At 38.2% G+C, this 15,981-nt stretch overlaps 1 protein-coding gene across 1 annotated transcript; it reads left to right on the forward strand.

Annotated features, from left to right (window-relative positions):
* The first annotated feature begins 736 nt into the window (after positions 1-736).
* On the forward strand, positions 737-15,417 carry RRP7A (ribosomal RNA processing 7 homolog A). The gene is given in 8 exon segments (XM_058191130.1): positions 737-756; positions 758-822; positions 3,579-3,721; positions 4,731-4,856; positions 5,825-5,948; positions 7,125-7,222; positions 7,862-8,060; positions 11,388-15,417. Coding segments are annotated over 8 exon segments (861 nt in total). The 3' UTR covers positions 11,474-15,417.
* Positions 15,418-15,981: the final 564 nt, after the last annotated feature.

Genomic DNA, 15,981 nt, shown 5'->3' on the forward strand with positions numbered 1-15,981 from the left:
GTTGGGAAGTCATCAGAAATTTTCCTCATCTTGAAAGGAAAATCTTCCATATGCCGATATACCCATCCTATCAAAAAAAAAATAATCTCTGCGGACGCTTCTCGCCCATACGGAGGAGCTTTCTACGATGGTTTTAAAAAAGACGTAGCGCTGGACTCCTTGCTAGAAGTTTTCAGCTCCAAAATTAACCCTGGAAACTCATTTTCCGTGTGATCTTCGCCTCCGAATCTTCTGTTTCCAGAATCTTCCCTTTCCTCGCCGGTTAGGAACATTTCATGAATGTGAAAATAGGCTTTGAAAAGGGGGCTTGTGTCACTTATCGCCTCTAGTCCAGGGGTCTCCAACCTTGGCAACTTTAAGACTTGTGGACTTCAACTCCCAGAATTCCTCAGCCAGCTTTGAATTCTGGGAGCTGAAGTCCACAAGTCTTAAAGTTGCCAAGGTTGGAGACCCCTGCTCTAGTCTATCTCATCACAATCCTAAAACCTTCTTCTAAAAAAAAAGGCAACAAGGCGGCACATGACTAACCCAGTTCACGTACACGCGTGGGCCTGGGTCTCGGGAAGCAAAGCCCCTTCTGGGTTGTGGGATTTCGTTCCGGCCCAACAGACGTGCTTAACAAACCCACCGCCCCACCCAAGGTTTGTGCAGATGGCCGGGGCGAAGCCACCGTTCGATTTTCCCGGGAAAGCGATTGGTCCCAAAAAATCTCGCGATACTCAGCCGTTGGCCAAGGATGACGCGACTTCCTCCGGGCCAAAATGGCGGCCTCCGTCTCGAAGTGTGTGAAAAATGAAGCTGTCGCCACTCAAGGATACACCGGTGAGTAGGCAATAGGGCTGGGAGATGAAGAAAGAAACCTCTGTTAATCCTGAAGCTGCTCTCTCGGTTGCTTGACGGTTTCAATGGCTTCCGACCCGGTTTTGACAGGGTGCTGATACGCATTTTTTTCTTTTTTTCACTAATGGGACAAACATGTAATGTATACTCCGATGCAAAAGGCTTGTATGCAAGTCAATAGAGTGTTGCGCTCCTGCTTGTGGTTGGAAACTGGTTTTCTTCAGAAGGAGGTAATGGAGGCAGTAATTAAATAAATTGGCCTTTCAGCGAAGTAGTTTAGACGGAGAATCCAAATTAATTTTGATTCCACTTGTGATCCGAGTACTCTGTAAATGTATGCATATACAAAAGAATATGCTTCCACTAAGCAGCATTATATAAAGTGCAAAAAGGTGTAAGAAATAGTAAACCAGTAAAATGAAGCACGGGATTTAAAAAAGGCAACTAAATCTAGCAACATCTGCAAGGAAGGCAGAGGGGTTCAGATTAGACAAAGCAGTGGAGGAGTGTGATACAAATCCCATCCCTTTTTTTCACATGAACTACCTGGTAGCACAAATACCCGGTGTGGTGCAAAAGCACAATGTTTGTGTTATACCACCTTTATTTTTATAAATAACTCTAGGTAGGAAGCATATATAATAATCCTCCTATTTTACCCACAACACCATTGTGAGGTCAGATGCTGCTCTCTGTGCCTTTCTATCCTTACAATTCTTCCTGTTTCCACCAAATTCTCCTTTGCCTGTCTTGTTTTGAAAATCAATTTCAGTTCTATCCATTACAATGTTCTTGTTCTTTTCCTCCCCCTTCATCTAGCCCAGGGGTGTCAAACTTGCGGCCCGGGGACCGGATGTGTCACGTGCTGCCCCTGCCCCCACCCGATTTAGTAAAGGAGAAAAAAGTCTTGATACGTCATGTGATGATGCCGTGAAGGCACGAGTTTGACACCGCTGATCTAGCCATTGCTCTTCCTACATTTGTTTTGAAATTCAATTTTCTTTCATTTTCTCTGTAAGATCAAACCACTTCAACATACTTTTCTCATGAAAGTCACTCACTTTTATATTGATGTTCATTCAATACCAAGGTTTTACTTTGTCTCTTCTTGTTTTAACTATACGTATTTCTTAGTATCCCATTCTCACTACATTCAGTCTTATTTTCACATTTGTCTTGACATACTCAGTTTTGACATAAATGTAGCAAAATTGGCAAAAACTTGCTTTTATATGTAGCCATAGTCACCTCTTTTTTTAAGAAAACGTTCATTCCTGGCAAAAGGCACTTATTATCTACTAATTTTCTCCAATGTTTGTGTGTCTGAATGCTTTTGTATTTTCCTGCTTTTAGTAAACATTTTGTCAAATTTACCTAAATTCATCTACTTACTCTAGTTTCTCACTATTAATAACTTGTGATTTTTACTCCTTTTTCCTTATAAAAGACAATGATCTTTAATCAATGTTCAAATGTATATTTTTTGCCTCATATAGCATATGTGTTCGCTGCAATTTATACAGGTTCTCCACCAACAATATGAGATCCTCTGGATTCATGTGTCCAACTAGTAAACTTCTGATGTACTCATAATTATTCTTGATGCTTAGATAAAAAAAAGGTTTTGCTCAATTAAACATTTATGTTATTAATTTGTGGTGGTTCTGTTTAAATATTTGCCTGTACAAAAATAGACCTAAAGTGGAAAGGAGATATTAGAGAGTCATGCAAAACCTATTTCCCACTCCAGTTCAGCAAAAATAGTTTACCACTGTCTAGACCCCATGAAGGTTAAGGTGGACAAATGCGGCAGATATATCTGTAAAAATGGAGACAGGTCTTACATATACACTTACATGCATTTTAATTTCTGAATTTTAATGTTCTCTGTGTGGAGAGAAAAGTCTCCCTGGGCTTTTCTTACTTCAAGAAGTTTTTCCCCCAGTCTAATCAAGAGTCAGTAAAAATTAAAAAAAAATATTTCTGAAGAAAAGGATGTTATTAGTTAAGGGACAGCCCCTGTCTCTTTATCTGATTGCATGTTTGTTTAATCAGTCCAATCCTTTTAAAAGGATTTAGAAAACTAAATATTGCACAAAAGAAAAATAAGTAATTAAGCCTATATTCATCTTACTTTGTCCAGTCGCATACAGACATAGTAATAAAACATTTCCTTCTTCACAAATCTACCAGGTTTGCTTCAAGCATATAGCAATAGCACTTAGACTTTTATACCACTTCATAATGCTTTACAATAGTGTCTAAGTGTTTTATTTATTACTTACCTATTGCCCCCAACAATCTGGATCCTCATTTTACTGACCTTGGAAGAATGGAAGGCTGAGTCAATCTTGAGCCAGTCAAGATCAAACTCCTGGCAGTGGGCAGAGTCAACCTGCAATACTGCATTCTAACTACTGCCCCACTATGGCTCTTTAGTCATTCAGCAGTGTACAGTTATTACTGCAAATAAACTTGCGGGATGCTGCTCTCTTCCTGGAGATGAGAAGGACTCTAATTCAACAATATGAAAGGCATTGGGTTGGGAAAAGTTGCCTTAGACTGTCTTTCAGAATTGTTACATGTTGCAGAGAAATTGTGACCCAGTTGTTTTTTTAGGGACAAAGTATTCTCTTTGTCCCTAAAAATAATTGTGACAGCCTCTGAAATGATTGTTTTTTCATTTATGAAACATTCACCCATGAAGTTACTTGATTAGAAAATAATTTTCTCTTTAGCTATTCCAGTCAAGTTTTCTGAGAAGCACCAGTCACTTCATTATCTCTATGTGAAAGAACACAAAGTCAGAGAGGGCAGAGATCCCAAGAGGCCTCAAAACCGAACTCTTTTTGTCTTAAACATTCCTCCATATTGTACAGAGGTGAGTTTATTTGGGGAAGGAGAGGAGGATTACATAAATTACAGAGATTTGGACATTCAGAACAGAGATATTACAAATTAACAAGATAACTTTGAGAAGATTATATACATTGAACTTTTATGAATAACATTCTGCTTAGAATACAAATCTGCTGGCAAAAGTTTGTTGTATTTTTCATTCTGTTAACTGATCTTATTTTAGTCTATCTGAACTTCTGCCTAACGTGGTCCCTCTAACTTGGTGCCCCACAAGTTGTGTCCGCTTTCAACTTCCATAGTTCAGATATTAGCATTGAAAACAGGTATGGAACAACTGATTGTAGATATTTGCAGTGCTGGTTGGACTGAATGATCAGCTTGAATATGAAGAAAACTTTGCTAAGAGAAAGTTTAATTTTTTAAGACTGAGCAAATAAAGTAGTAGTATAGTTAAAGGAATACATAGGCCTTTTTCTCTCTGCCCTGCCCCCCATCCACATGAAGGGCAGAGTTAATTCTATCTCAAAATTGTGATCAGGCTCACTGCCAAAAGAAAGGTGCAGCATGCCAAGACTCCAGAAGAAAGGTACAGAATTCTTATGAGTTCTTAAGAAAGAATCCACAGTTTTCAGGGGTCCATGCTGACTTTTTGAATGACGTGTTGGTTGCTGGAGTCTAAAAATTAAGGCATAAAAAGTAGTGAGCAGGATAACGGGATAAATATAATTAAATATATGTTATATGATATCTAGCCATTTATTTTGTAATAAAATATTACATATTAAAAATTATATAACCATGGAAACGTTTAGAGGGATTTTGGAACCAATATCAAAGGTTTTCAAAGGCCATGTTCATGATTTGGTCCTCAAGCTATGAGTGAAGAGAAGAAAGATGTGAATAGTAACCTGCCTACTATAGATAGATGAGAATTTTGGACAAAATAGAAGAAACCATTTCATCTTTCAGAAATGTCCGCTCTCTTAACTATACCATGAATTGTGCTGAAACCCTTTTTCCTTTCCTTTTAGGAATGTTTATCAAGGCTGTTCTCCAACTTTTGCCCCGTACAATCTGTGGAGATGTGTGAAAGGCCAAAGCCAGGAGATGAGACAGAAATATCCAGGACCAAGTTCTTCAATAACAAGATATTCTTGGTAAATCGGGAATGTGGAGGAGAATAGCATGATGAAGGAAGCTATGGCATTACCTTTTAAAGAAAGACAAATGAGCACTTTTGAAAAAGCAAATGTGTCATTATGATAGTCAAGTATTGCCTTATTCTTCACATTGTTCTTGATTCCTCACTGAAATAATCAAGTAATGTTTATGTTGTACATAAAGATCTTTTAGACTAACAAACTTACTATGTGCTGTTATGGTAGTTTTTGGCTGAAAGGAGTTGGGTCCCTTTCTAGCTTGCCTCACTTTGCCTCTGCTCGTTTTATAATCTGGATTATCCTAGATAATTTTTGCAGACTGATTTCTTGATTCTTTAAAGGAGGGAGAGGCAAGGCCCTTGTTTAAGAAGCAATTTTTGGTCCTGACTTTATTTTAGCAACTAGTGTGCAATATTTATTATATACTATTTAGCTAAGTTTTTTCTGTGGGTTCTAGGTTAGACCAGGATTCATAAATATTTCTAGACCTACCCTGTTTCCCCAAAAATAAGACTTCCCCGATAATAAGCCCAATCAGGCTTTTGAGTGCATGCACTAAAATAAGCCTCCCCAAAAAAATAAGCTCTCCCCAAAAATATTTAAACACAGAGCTGGAAATCAGGTAAGACGACAAGAGAAGCCCCATCTTGCCCCAAGTGCCCCAAAATAATAAGACCTCCCCAAAAATAAGGCCAAGTGCTTATTTCGGGGTTCAAAAAAATATAAGGCAGGGTCTTATTTTTGGGGAAACACGATATAATGTGACAGAACAACCTGCAAGTAATCCCAGGCAAAATAGACAATGATTCCAGGGGCTGACTTTTGTATCTTATGGGGCAATGGGGGGGGAATCATAATGGCATATGAACAGCCAGGTTGAGGCTGAACAGCTATCTCTCTGGTTGCCCTTATTTTTGGGGACAAATGTGAGGGAAACCTGAAACAAAATGCTTCTTGCTTCACAGGGATTCCACGTAGCTTATGTGGTATTCAAAAGACCTGCTGGAGTACAAGCTGCCAAATCCTCATCACTACAAGGACCCCTGATAATATCTTCAGACAGCCATCCTGTGCAAACTGGCATTCACAGTAAGTGAAGCACAAATGCTACACATTTTCTTTTTCCATACAGAAGTCTACATTTAGGGCTGCACTCAGTAGTCTCTAAGAAATATTGGACAGAACTGGAAATCAAGGGTTCGATTCTCTCTTCACACATTTGATTTCAGGCTTCTAGTTTTGTTTTGTTTTGTTTTTTGCCTGATCTGACTTATGATAAAACATTTAGAATGAAACCAAGAAGAGTGGAAATACATGAAAGATTTGAGACTGAGCAATGAAAAATGAAATGCAAATATAATAAAATCCATTTGCTAGCTAAAAGGCTGTTTATTTTTCAATTAATGATTCTGGATGATTGAAGATGCTGGTTATTGCCTATAAATCTCTTCATGGCATAGGACCTGTGGGTCCTCCTGGAACTGGATGACTCCCACCCTGATAGCATTCTGGAGGGTCTTAAAAAACTGGTTCTTCTCCCATCTCTAGTCTAGGATAAGTGAAATCCATGTCGGGTATATGCTGTTTATGGGTTTACCAGATATGCCATCTGTTTACTGGTATAAGATTATGCTTGTATTTTGAGCTGCCCAGTATCAGTCTGAAGTCAGGCAGTGTCTTTATCAACAAACGAAATAGGTAAAATTAAATCCAACTGTGAAACATCTTAAAGGATAGCATTCAAACTGTGAGACATCTTGAAGGATAGCCTTGACACAAAGTTATTAAATAGCAACCTTTGTTCAAAGTAATATTAATAAAAGTTAGAAGGCCCAATAAAATGTAAATCATTCTTCTTAATCGTATTTGTCCTAACCCAAAATCCAAAGAAATGTTAGATTATCTAAGGCTTAAAAGTTCTGATTCTGGTCTAGAATGTATTACAGGCAAGGATGGACAAACCACAACACTGGGTCTCCCTAATGGCAATCCAGCCTAACAGCACTAAATCCCCAGTGGCTGTCATATTGGGTGTATGCATGCATTTATATTGTTTCTTTGTTTGATGTAATAATAATAATATAAAATAACACTATAAAGTGTAAACTTTTGTGCTTAGATATAGATCGGTTTGTCCTACAACACTAAATCTGGTTCAGAATATATGAAGAGTAATTTCCAGAGCCTCAAGATGATTTCCCCCTCTTTTCATATCTTGAGAATTGCACTACAAAGTTGCTGATTATTTTGTTCTCATTCTTTCAGAATGGATTGCTAGATACGCAGCCTCAGTTGTGGATCCTGCTGAGCTGAAGACAGAAGTTGACTCTTTCATGCAAAATTATGATCAAAAGATTGCAAAGGTAAAGCAACCAAGGACATAATTGTTGTAGGGAAATACTGCCTGTCTTCAAAGAGTCTTTCCTTGATCCCATCCCTCTGGAATGGGTTAGGATTAGTAATGGCTGGCATGGTGCAGTGATTAAAATGTTTAGGTGGGGCCTGGGAAACTGGAGTTTAGTTCCTCTCAGCCAGAAAGCTCACCGAGTGATCTTGGACTAGCCATTATTTGTCTGAGCACATTATCTCATAAAGTATATTTGAGACTTTGTAAACAGGCAGAAGAGAAAAGCAAAGTGGAATGTAAAGTGTTAATATGTTTTCAATCTAAAAATTATAGTAGTTTTTCAATACATTATCTATGGTTATACATTCAGTATATTATCTATGTACCACATTGTGTCCACCATACTGAACTTGGCCAGGGCATTTTCTCCACAATATGTATCACATATCTAAAAAGTGATTATTTGAACAATTACATTATTCATATTTCCTGAGAACAAAACTGTTATTATAAGTAAGCTCACTTTGCACAAAACTGGTATTTCTTCTAGTTAAGAATGGCCTTCTGGATTGTAAACACTTCTTGAAAGCAAATATGACATCAAACTATTTTCATACAACCTTGAGATTTTTTTCCCTTTACATTCCTGGAATAGGAAGAAGCCAAGGCTGAAAAGGAAGAAGGTATTCCTGATAAGGAAGGGTGGGTGAAAGTGACAAGGAAGGGCCGAAAGCCTGGTCTTCCATGGACAGAAGCAGCCAATTTGCGGGCCCTAGAAAGAGAGAAACGCAAGAGAGCACGGAAGGAACTGCTCAATTTTTATGCCTGGCAACATCGTGAAACCAAGAGGGAACGTGAGTTATTTACTTTTCACGAACTGTTTCAGGCATAAGGTTCAAGCAACATTTTTATTAATCACTTGGATAAACAGGAATAAGAAATATTTATCAAATTTGCAGAAGAAAACTATTGGAGTGGAATATCCGATAAGATAGAAATAACATTCAAAATGATATTGTTAGTTAGAAAAATTAGCTGAAAATTAGATTATGAATTTCATGAGATACAGGTGAAACTTGAAAAATTAGAATATCGTGCAAAAGTTCATTTATTTCAGTAATGCAACTTAAAAGGTGAAACTAATATATGAGATAGATTCATTACATGCAAAGTGAGATAGTTCAAGCCTTGATTTGTCATAATTTTGATGATTATGGCTTACAGCTCATGAAAACCCCAAATTCACAATCTCAGAAAATTAGAATATTACATGAAATCAATAAAACAAGGATTGTACATAGAACAATATCAGACCTCTGAAAAGAGTAAGCATGCATATATATTCAGTACTTGGTTTGGGCCCCTTTTGCATCACTTACTGCCTCAATGCGGCGTGGCATGGATGCTACCAGCCTGTTATGAAAGACCAGGATGCTTCAATAGCGGCCCTCAGCTCTTCTGCATTGTTCGGTCTCATGTCTCTCATTTTTACGGTTGGGCAGGTGCCAAGTCCTGCTGGAAAATGAAGTCTCCTGGTAGACAGCTGCGTTGACCCTGGACTTAATGAAGCACAGTGGACCAACACCAGCAGATGATATGGATCCCCAAATCAACACAGATTGTAGAAACTTCACACTGGACTTCAAGCATCTTGCAGTGTGTGCCTCTCCATTCTTCCTCCAGACTCTGGGTCCTTGGTTTCCAAATGAAATGCAAAAGTTGCTCTCATCAGAAAAGAGGACTTTGGACTACTGAGCAACAGACCAGTACTTTTTTTCTTTAGCCCAGATAAGACGCTTCTGACGTTGTTTGTTGTTCAGGAGCGGCTTGACAAGAGGAATACGACATTTGAAGCCCATGTCCAGTGTGAAGTTTCCACAGTCTGTATTGATTTGGGGAGCCATGTCATCTGCTGGTGTTGGTTCACTGTGCTTCATTAAGTCCAGGGTTAATTTTGGAGCACTTCATGCTTCCTTCCACAGACGAGCTTTATGGAGATGCTGACTTCATTTTCCAGCAGGACTTGGCACTTGCCCACACTGCCAAAAGTACCAAAATCTGGTTCAATGTCCATGGGATTACTGTGCTTGATTGGCCAGCCAACTCTCCTGACCTGAATCCCATAGAGAAATTATGGGGCATTGCCAAGAGAAAGATGAGAGACATGAGACCAAACAATGCAGAAGAGCTGAAGGCCGCTATTGAAGCATCCTGGTCTTCCATAACACCTCAGCAGAACCACAGGCTGATAGCATCCATGCCACGCCGCATTGAGGCAGTAAGTGATGCAAAAGGGGCCCAAACCAAGTATTGAGTACATAGCATGCTTATACTTTTCAGAGGTCCGATATTGTTCTATGTACAATCCTTGTTTTATTGATTTCATGTAATATTCTAATTTTCTGAGATTGTGAATTTGGGGTTTTCATGAGCTGTAAGCCATAATCATCAAAATTATGACAAATCAAGGCTTGAACTATCTCGCTTTGCATGTAATGAGTCTATCTTATATATTAGTTTCACCTTTTAAGTTGCATTACTGAAATAAATGAACTTTTGCACGATATTCTAATTTTTCAAGTTTCACCTGTAAATGCAAAATTCTTCAGATGCACAGATACAGAATGCAGGCTACCTGACCTGGTAACACCACCAGAGATTTCAGAAGTGGTTTGCCATTACCTGCTTCCTAGGGCTGAGAGAGAATGACTGGCCTGGAGCTGACAGAGACTGTACTAAAGGGAAGAGTAGAACTCACAGTCTCCAAGTTTCAACTTGATGGCTTGATCATGGCCCTAAACTAGCTCTCTAGGCTATAGCACATCTCCTAATTATAAAGGAGCATAGTTCGAATAACAAATTGTGTTATTGTGTTGTTTAGGTAACATAGTCTTCCTGTAGTCAATCTGGAGAATAACAAAAAGTTGTTAACATCATTTCCAAAAATTGGTTTTAATTTGGGTGATCAATGATGATGCAGTGAAAACATATATTGCTTTGGGGAGGTGAGAGAAGGAAAACTAAAACTGAGAGGCTTCGTTTTCTTTTATTCTGCTTCTTACATCAGTAAATCATGGACAAACAGTATGGAACCCCAATATCCCTTGTAGCAAGGCTTTACCAAAAAGAAGCCACTAAAAATTGAAATTAAAAAAGCAAATAAAACTGGGTTCCAGACTCAAGCTATATCACAGCAAGTTTTATTAATTTAAGTTTAGAATTTAAAGGCATTTTTGCTGTGCTCAGAAATAAAGAATTTCAAAAAAAACCAAGGTAATTTCCAAATGGTAATTTCCAGTTACTCAGAAAAAAAACCACTTTTATTACTGAACAAAAAAAGAGTTAAGATACAGTTTAGTTCTTGTAAGTTCCTCTTAAAAATTAGGCACTTCGTGGCCAATCTAAGGTGATAAGAGTTATTGTCCTACAAATAACACTGAGGACAAGGCATTAAACAGCATCATTGGACACTTCTTTGTTTATTTTGGCAGGAGATAGTTCATATTTGTCCTAGTCCCAACAGGCTTTATAGTTAACCTTGGCAGATAAAGTGTAGTAGAAAAAATATTGGGCTGTAAAATTAAATTCAACATATAGCATAGTGCTATTTTTCTTAAAGCTAAAATTGTTGAGTTTTAATTATTTCTTTCAGGGCAATATGCTGTACTCTTTAAAGGGCCACATTACTTTGGGGAAGTTATCTATTGGGAGGTACATACTTTTGAGGGGACTAGGCTTGTCAGAGGATACACATCAATCCAGAGCAAATGTGATCTGGAACAACCCTTTTTTTATTTTGCTCTTTTTCTCCCCAATTAAAATGCTGCTACCAGGAGGACAAATTATCCCCAGCAGATCACTTGAAAGACAGGTGGAACTCAATCTAAATATTGCCCAACTCAGAATGGCTAATACTAAATAAGACAGAATGGGATAGGAAGATTGTTAAATGCACAAAAATGTTTTCATATTCTCTAGCTGACTCCCACTATGTTATCCGCTGACATAACGGCAAATGGGTTGAAGGTTGTGAAAGCATTTTTCTTCCTCCCTAATTTCCAGTAATAATTTGAATCACCTTGAGTAGCTTACCTGCTAACAGATTATAGGACTGAAAATTTAGATGGTTTAAGAAGATTATTCTCATCTCTCCTATCTAATATCTTTTGTGATTCTTTCAGATATAGCCCAGCTAAGAAAGAAATTTGAAGAGGATAAGCAGAAAATTGCTCTCATGAGAGCACAGCGAAAGTTCCGTCCATATTAACTTGGAGAAGTTGCAGCTGTCCCCAGGGCGACAATAGCCAGACTTAGAAATTAGTTTTTAATTAAGAAACCATCCCTGATCTCTTGGCTGGACTCATGCCTCAGCTGCTAACTAAGAGGTATCAACTGCAGTCATTTGTTAAATCTCTGTGAAGCTGGTAATTCAGTGTCAAGAATTTCTATTGACAGACTGCAACTGAATTTCGTCCTCTGACTTCCTAGCCTCATGAATTTAGGACTACTTTTTATAATGAACCATTCTGCAGTTTATTGCTTTAGCATCAATGAAGGTGAAGGGCAGTTGTCCAACCCCCCTCCCCAAACTGTAATTACTATAAGCCATAAATGTCAAGGGTTTCTTATTTTTTATATTTTTTTTTAAAAAGAGATAAAAGAAGAAACAATTTTTTAAAATGCTGTTATGCCAGTAAGTGGACAAAGAAGTTGCAAAAGTTGTGCAGTTGATACACAATATATCACTGATGAGAAATTAAAAAACAAAATGCATTGTTGTTTGTAACAATAAGGAAAAGAATTTTAAGAATATTAGTGAATCTCTGAACTGAATGCTAAAGTGTTCACTGTTTTGTTATTTAAAGATAAAAAAGGAGAAAAACTATTAAAAACATTATAGGTAAATATTTCGTTTCTAACCTCCCCTTAGTTGTTCTCTAACTGATGTACAATATTTGTTTAAAAAAAGAAATATTTTTATTTCCTTAGTCATTTTTTATTCTTAAACACCCTACATTAAATACTTAAATTTATCTTATGACAATATGCAATATCTGTGGAAGTCATTCTGGTTTAAATTTGGTCAGACCTGTTTTGCTCTGCTGCTAGTATTTCCATTTCTGCCCATTTATGTTCCCAGTGTTCCCAGTTACCTTCAGTAACATATCTCTCTTCTAGGGTTTATAAGAGTCTTCCAGGTAGAAGAGAGTGATTATACCAGGGGTCCCCAACTTCTGGGCCACAGCCCATTCTGAACCAGGCCTCTCACAAGGAGCGGGTAAGCACACACATGCGGGCAGCTCCATTTGCATGAGCAGGTGGGCACCCACACTTGGAAAGCTCCGCTTATGGGAGCAGCAGGCATGCTCTCTTGCTTGTGCAAATGGAGCTGCATGTACACATGCTTACCAGTCACACAGAACTATCCCCTCCCCCGCCAGTCCGTCAAACTGAAAAGGTTAGGGACTGCTGTATTATACAATAGCTAAATAAATGAATCTGGGTATATTGGGACAATGATCCTATTAGTTTGGGGGGGGGGAAGAAAAGACAAACCTTAAAAGGGGGCAAATCTGAAAAAGGTTTATTACTTTGCTTTACAAAGAAAAATTCAAGAACAAAACCAAGAAAAACTTTACAAAAACTTTTTGTACTTACAAAAACTGACAAAATAAAAACATCTAAAATCTATAGCACTATATATAAATTTAAGGGAAGTGGTGGCTCAGTGGCTAAGGCACTGAGCTTGTCGATCAAAAGGTCAGCAGTTCAGTGGTTCAAATCCCTAGTGCCACATAACGGGGTGAGCTCCCGTTACTTGTCCCTGCTTCTGCCAACCTAGCAGTTTGAAAGCACGTAAAAATGCAAGTAGAAAAATAAGGACCACGTTTGGTGGGAAGGTAAGGTTGTTCCGTGCGCCTTTGGCCACATGTCATGCCGGCCATATGACCACGGAGACTTCTTCGGACAGTGCTGGCTCTTCGGCTTTGAAATGGAGATGAGCATCACCCCCTAGAGTCAGGAACGACTAGCATATATGTGCGAGGGGAACCTTTACCTTTATATAAATTTGTTTTTAAAATATAATTTCCATATATTTCACATGAATATCAGAAACGGCATTAAGTGGTACCATTTGAATGGTTAAAAAATGACCAAAATAAAGGACAAAGTGATATTTTGAAAAATAAAACTAAAAGAGCTTTTTGAAATAAAGGACCATACTTTATAATAAAAGACATTACATAAAGGACTTTTTTTTTTGTTTTATAGCTCAAGTATCAAATTAAGCTAGTATATGATGTATAGTATCTGTTTAGGCATGGTAGTTTTGTGAACTGAGCAACTGAGGCCAGGTGAGAGCAAGTTCCAGTGCTATAAAACAGTGCAATTCCGTAATCTTTGGGAGACTATTGAGTTTTTTATATAATATAATATAATATAATATAATATAATATAATATAATATAATATAATATAATATAATATAATATAATATAATATAATATAATATAATAACAACAGAGTTGGAAGGGACCTTGGAGGCTTTCTAGTCCAACCCCCTGCCCAGGCAGGAAACCCTACACCATCTCAGTCAGATGGTTATCCAACATTTTCTTAAAAATTTCCAGTGTTGGAGCATTCACAACTTCTGCAGGCAAGTCGTTCCATTTATTAATTGTTCTAACTGTCAGGAAATTTCTCCTTAGTTCTAAGTTGCTTCTTTCCTTGATCAGTTTCCACCCATTGCTTCTTGTTCTACCCTCAGGTGCTTTGGAGAACAGCCCGACTCCCTCTTCTTTGTGGCAACCCCTGAGATATTGGAACACTGCTATCATGTCTCCCCTAGTCCTTCTTTTTATTAAACTAGACATACCCAGTTCCTGCAACCGTTCTTCATATGTTTTAGTCTCCAGTCCCCTAATCATCTTTGTTGCTCTTCTCTGCACTCTTTCTAGAGTCTCAACATCTTTTTTACATCGTGGCGACCAAAACTGGATGCAATATTCCAAGTGTGGCCTTACCAAGGCATTATAAAGTGGCACTAACACTTCACGTGATCTTGATTCTATCCCTCTGTTTATGCAGCCCAGAACTGTGTTGGCTTTTTTAGCAGCTGCTGCACACTGCTGGCTCATATCTAAATGGTTATCCACTAGGACTCCAAGATCCCTCTCACAGGTACTACTATTGAGCAAGGTACCACATATACGGTACCTGTGCATTTTGTTTTTTTTGCCTAAATGTAGAACCTTACTTTTTTCACTGTTGAATTTCATTTTGTTAGATAGCGCCCAATGTTCAAGTCTGTCAAGATCTTTCTGTAACTTGAGCCTATCTTCTGGAGTGTTGGCTATTCCTGCCAGCTTGGTGTCATCTGCAAATTTGATGAGTTCCCCATCTATCCCCTCGTCTAAGTCGTTGATGAAGATGTTGAAGAGTACTGGGCCTAAAACAGAGCCTTGGGGTACTCCACTGCATACTTCCCTCCATGTGGATGTAGTTCCGTTGAGGATTACACATTGAGTGCGGTTGGTCAGCCAGTTACGAATCCATCTGGTGGTGGTGCTGTCTAACCCACATTTTTCTACTTTATCTAGTATATTTATAGTTGATCAAAGAGGTCTGAAGAAACAACTTTCTATCCTTTAGGCCAATGCATTCAAAATTCATAGCATTTGACATTAGTCACAGTTAGAAAGGGAATCAGCACATTTACAACACTGAATTTACATTGCTCTTAGTAACAGGAAAGAGGTTTCTCCTTCTATGCTAAGTTTTGTAGCAGGATGTTTGAGGTTTTGAAATTGGAGCCTTCAATGGCGAATCGCAGTAACATTCTGCAAAATGTTATTGTGTTCATTTATTAATAAATAATTGGTGAAAACACAAAACAAAATGCGGTAGATACAATACACTTTAGAAAATCACAACAAAAAAAGATCATTTGTCTGCCCAGGTCATGCGATTCTGAGATATAGAGGTGTGCACAAACTAATAGTCTGACATATACTACAACTATAATATCTAAAATACCCTACATGGGTTTTATGGACATATATCATCACTACATCTGTACTATTAATGGCATCACGCATGTAGAAACTGTATTTGTTACACTGAAATTAGTATTGATGCTCATGATTTATTTGTAGTATCTTGCCTTCCTGAAACATAAACAATATGTTTCAATAAAGCAGGACATTTCTAACGTTTAATGTCATTATCCAGGTTTTTGTTCTAATGGTTTGGTTTGTTTATTTTATCTTTATAATCAGTTTATTTCATCATCGTACCAGACTGAAACAATAAACTTTTCAATCATGGATAAGTCAGGGGAATGGAATCAGTAAAAACTAAACTGCAAAAGCTAATCCAAGTTGGATCATAAGGGTTGTATTCAGAATGCTAAATTAAAAGAAATTTGGGAGGATTAATACCTTATCAAAGAAGAAAGCAGCAATCCTGGGACCTAGCCACTTGAGACTTTCCAGGAGTGTGGGCTGAGGGGGAGGGGGAGGGGGAGGCAGGAGACCAGCATGTTTCTGGGAGTGAGGGGGAGGCTGGGCCCACTGGGCCTTCTAGACCACAGCAAGTTTCCACATGTTGGGATAGGGGGCAGTCCTCCAAAGGCCCCCACTAGTCTGTGAGGCATCCCGGCAGGGTTTCTTAATAACCTGTATCATTTAATGACAGTAAGGAGAGCTGGGATTGTGGTCATTGAGCAAGGTAGCCACGTAGGTATCTTGCTTAATGATTACAATGACTATGACCA

Source organism: Ahaetulla prasina, chromosome 7, assembly GCF_028640845.1.
Source record: "Ahaetulla prasina isolate Xishuangbanna chromosome 7, ASM2864084v1, whole genome shotgun sequence".
Lineage (NCBI taxonomy): Eukaryota > Metazoa > Chordata > Lepidosauria > Squamata > Colubridae > Ahaetulla > Ahaetulla prasina.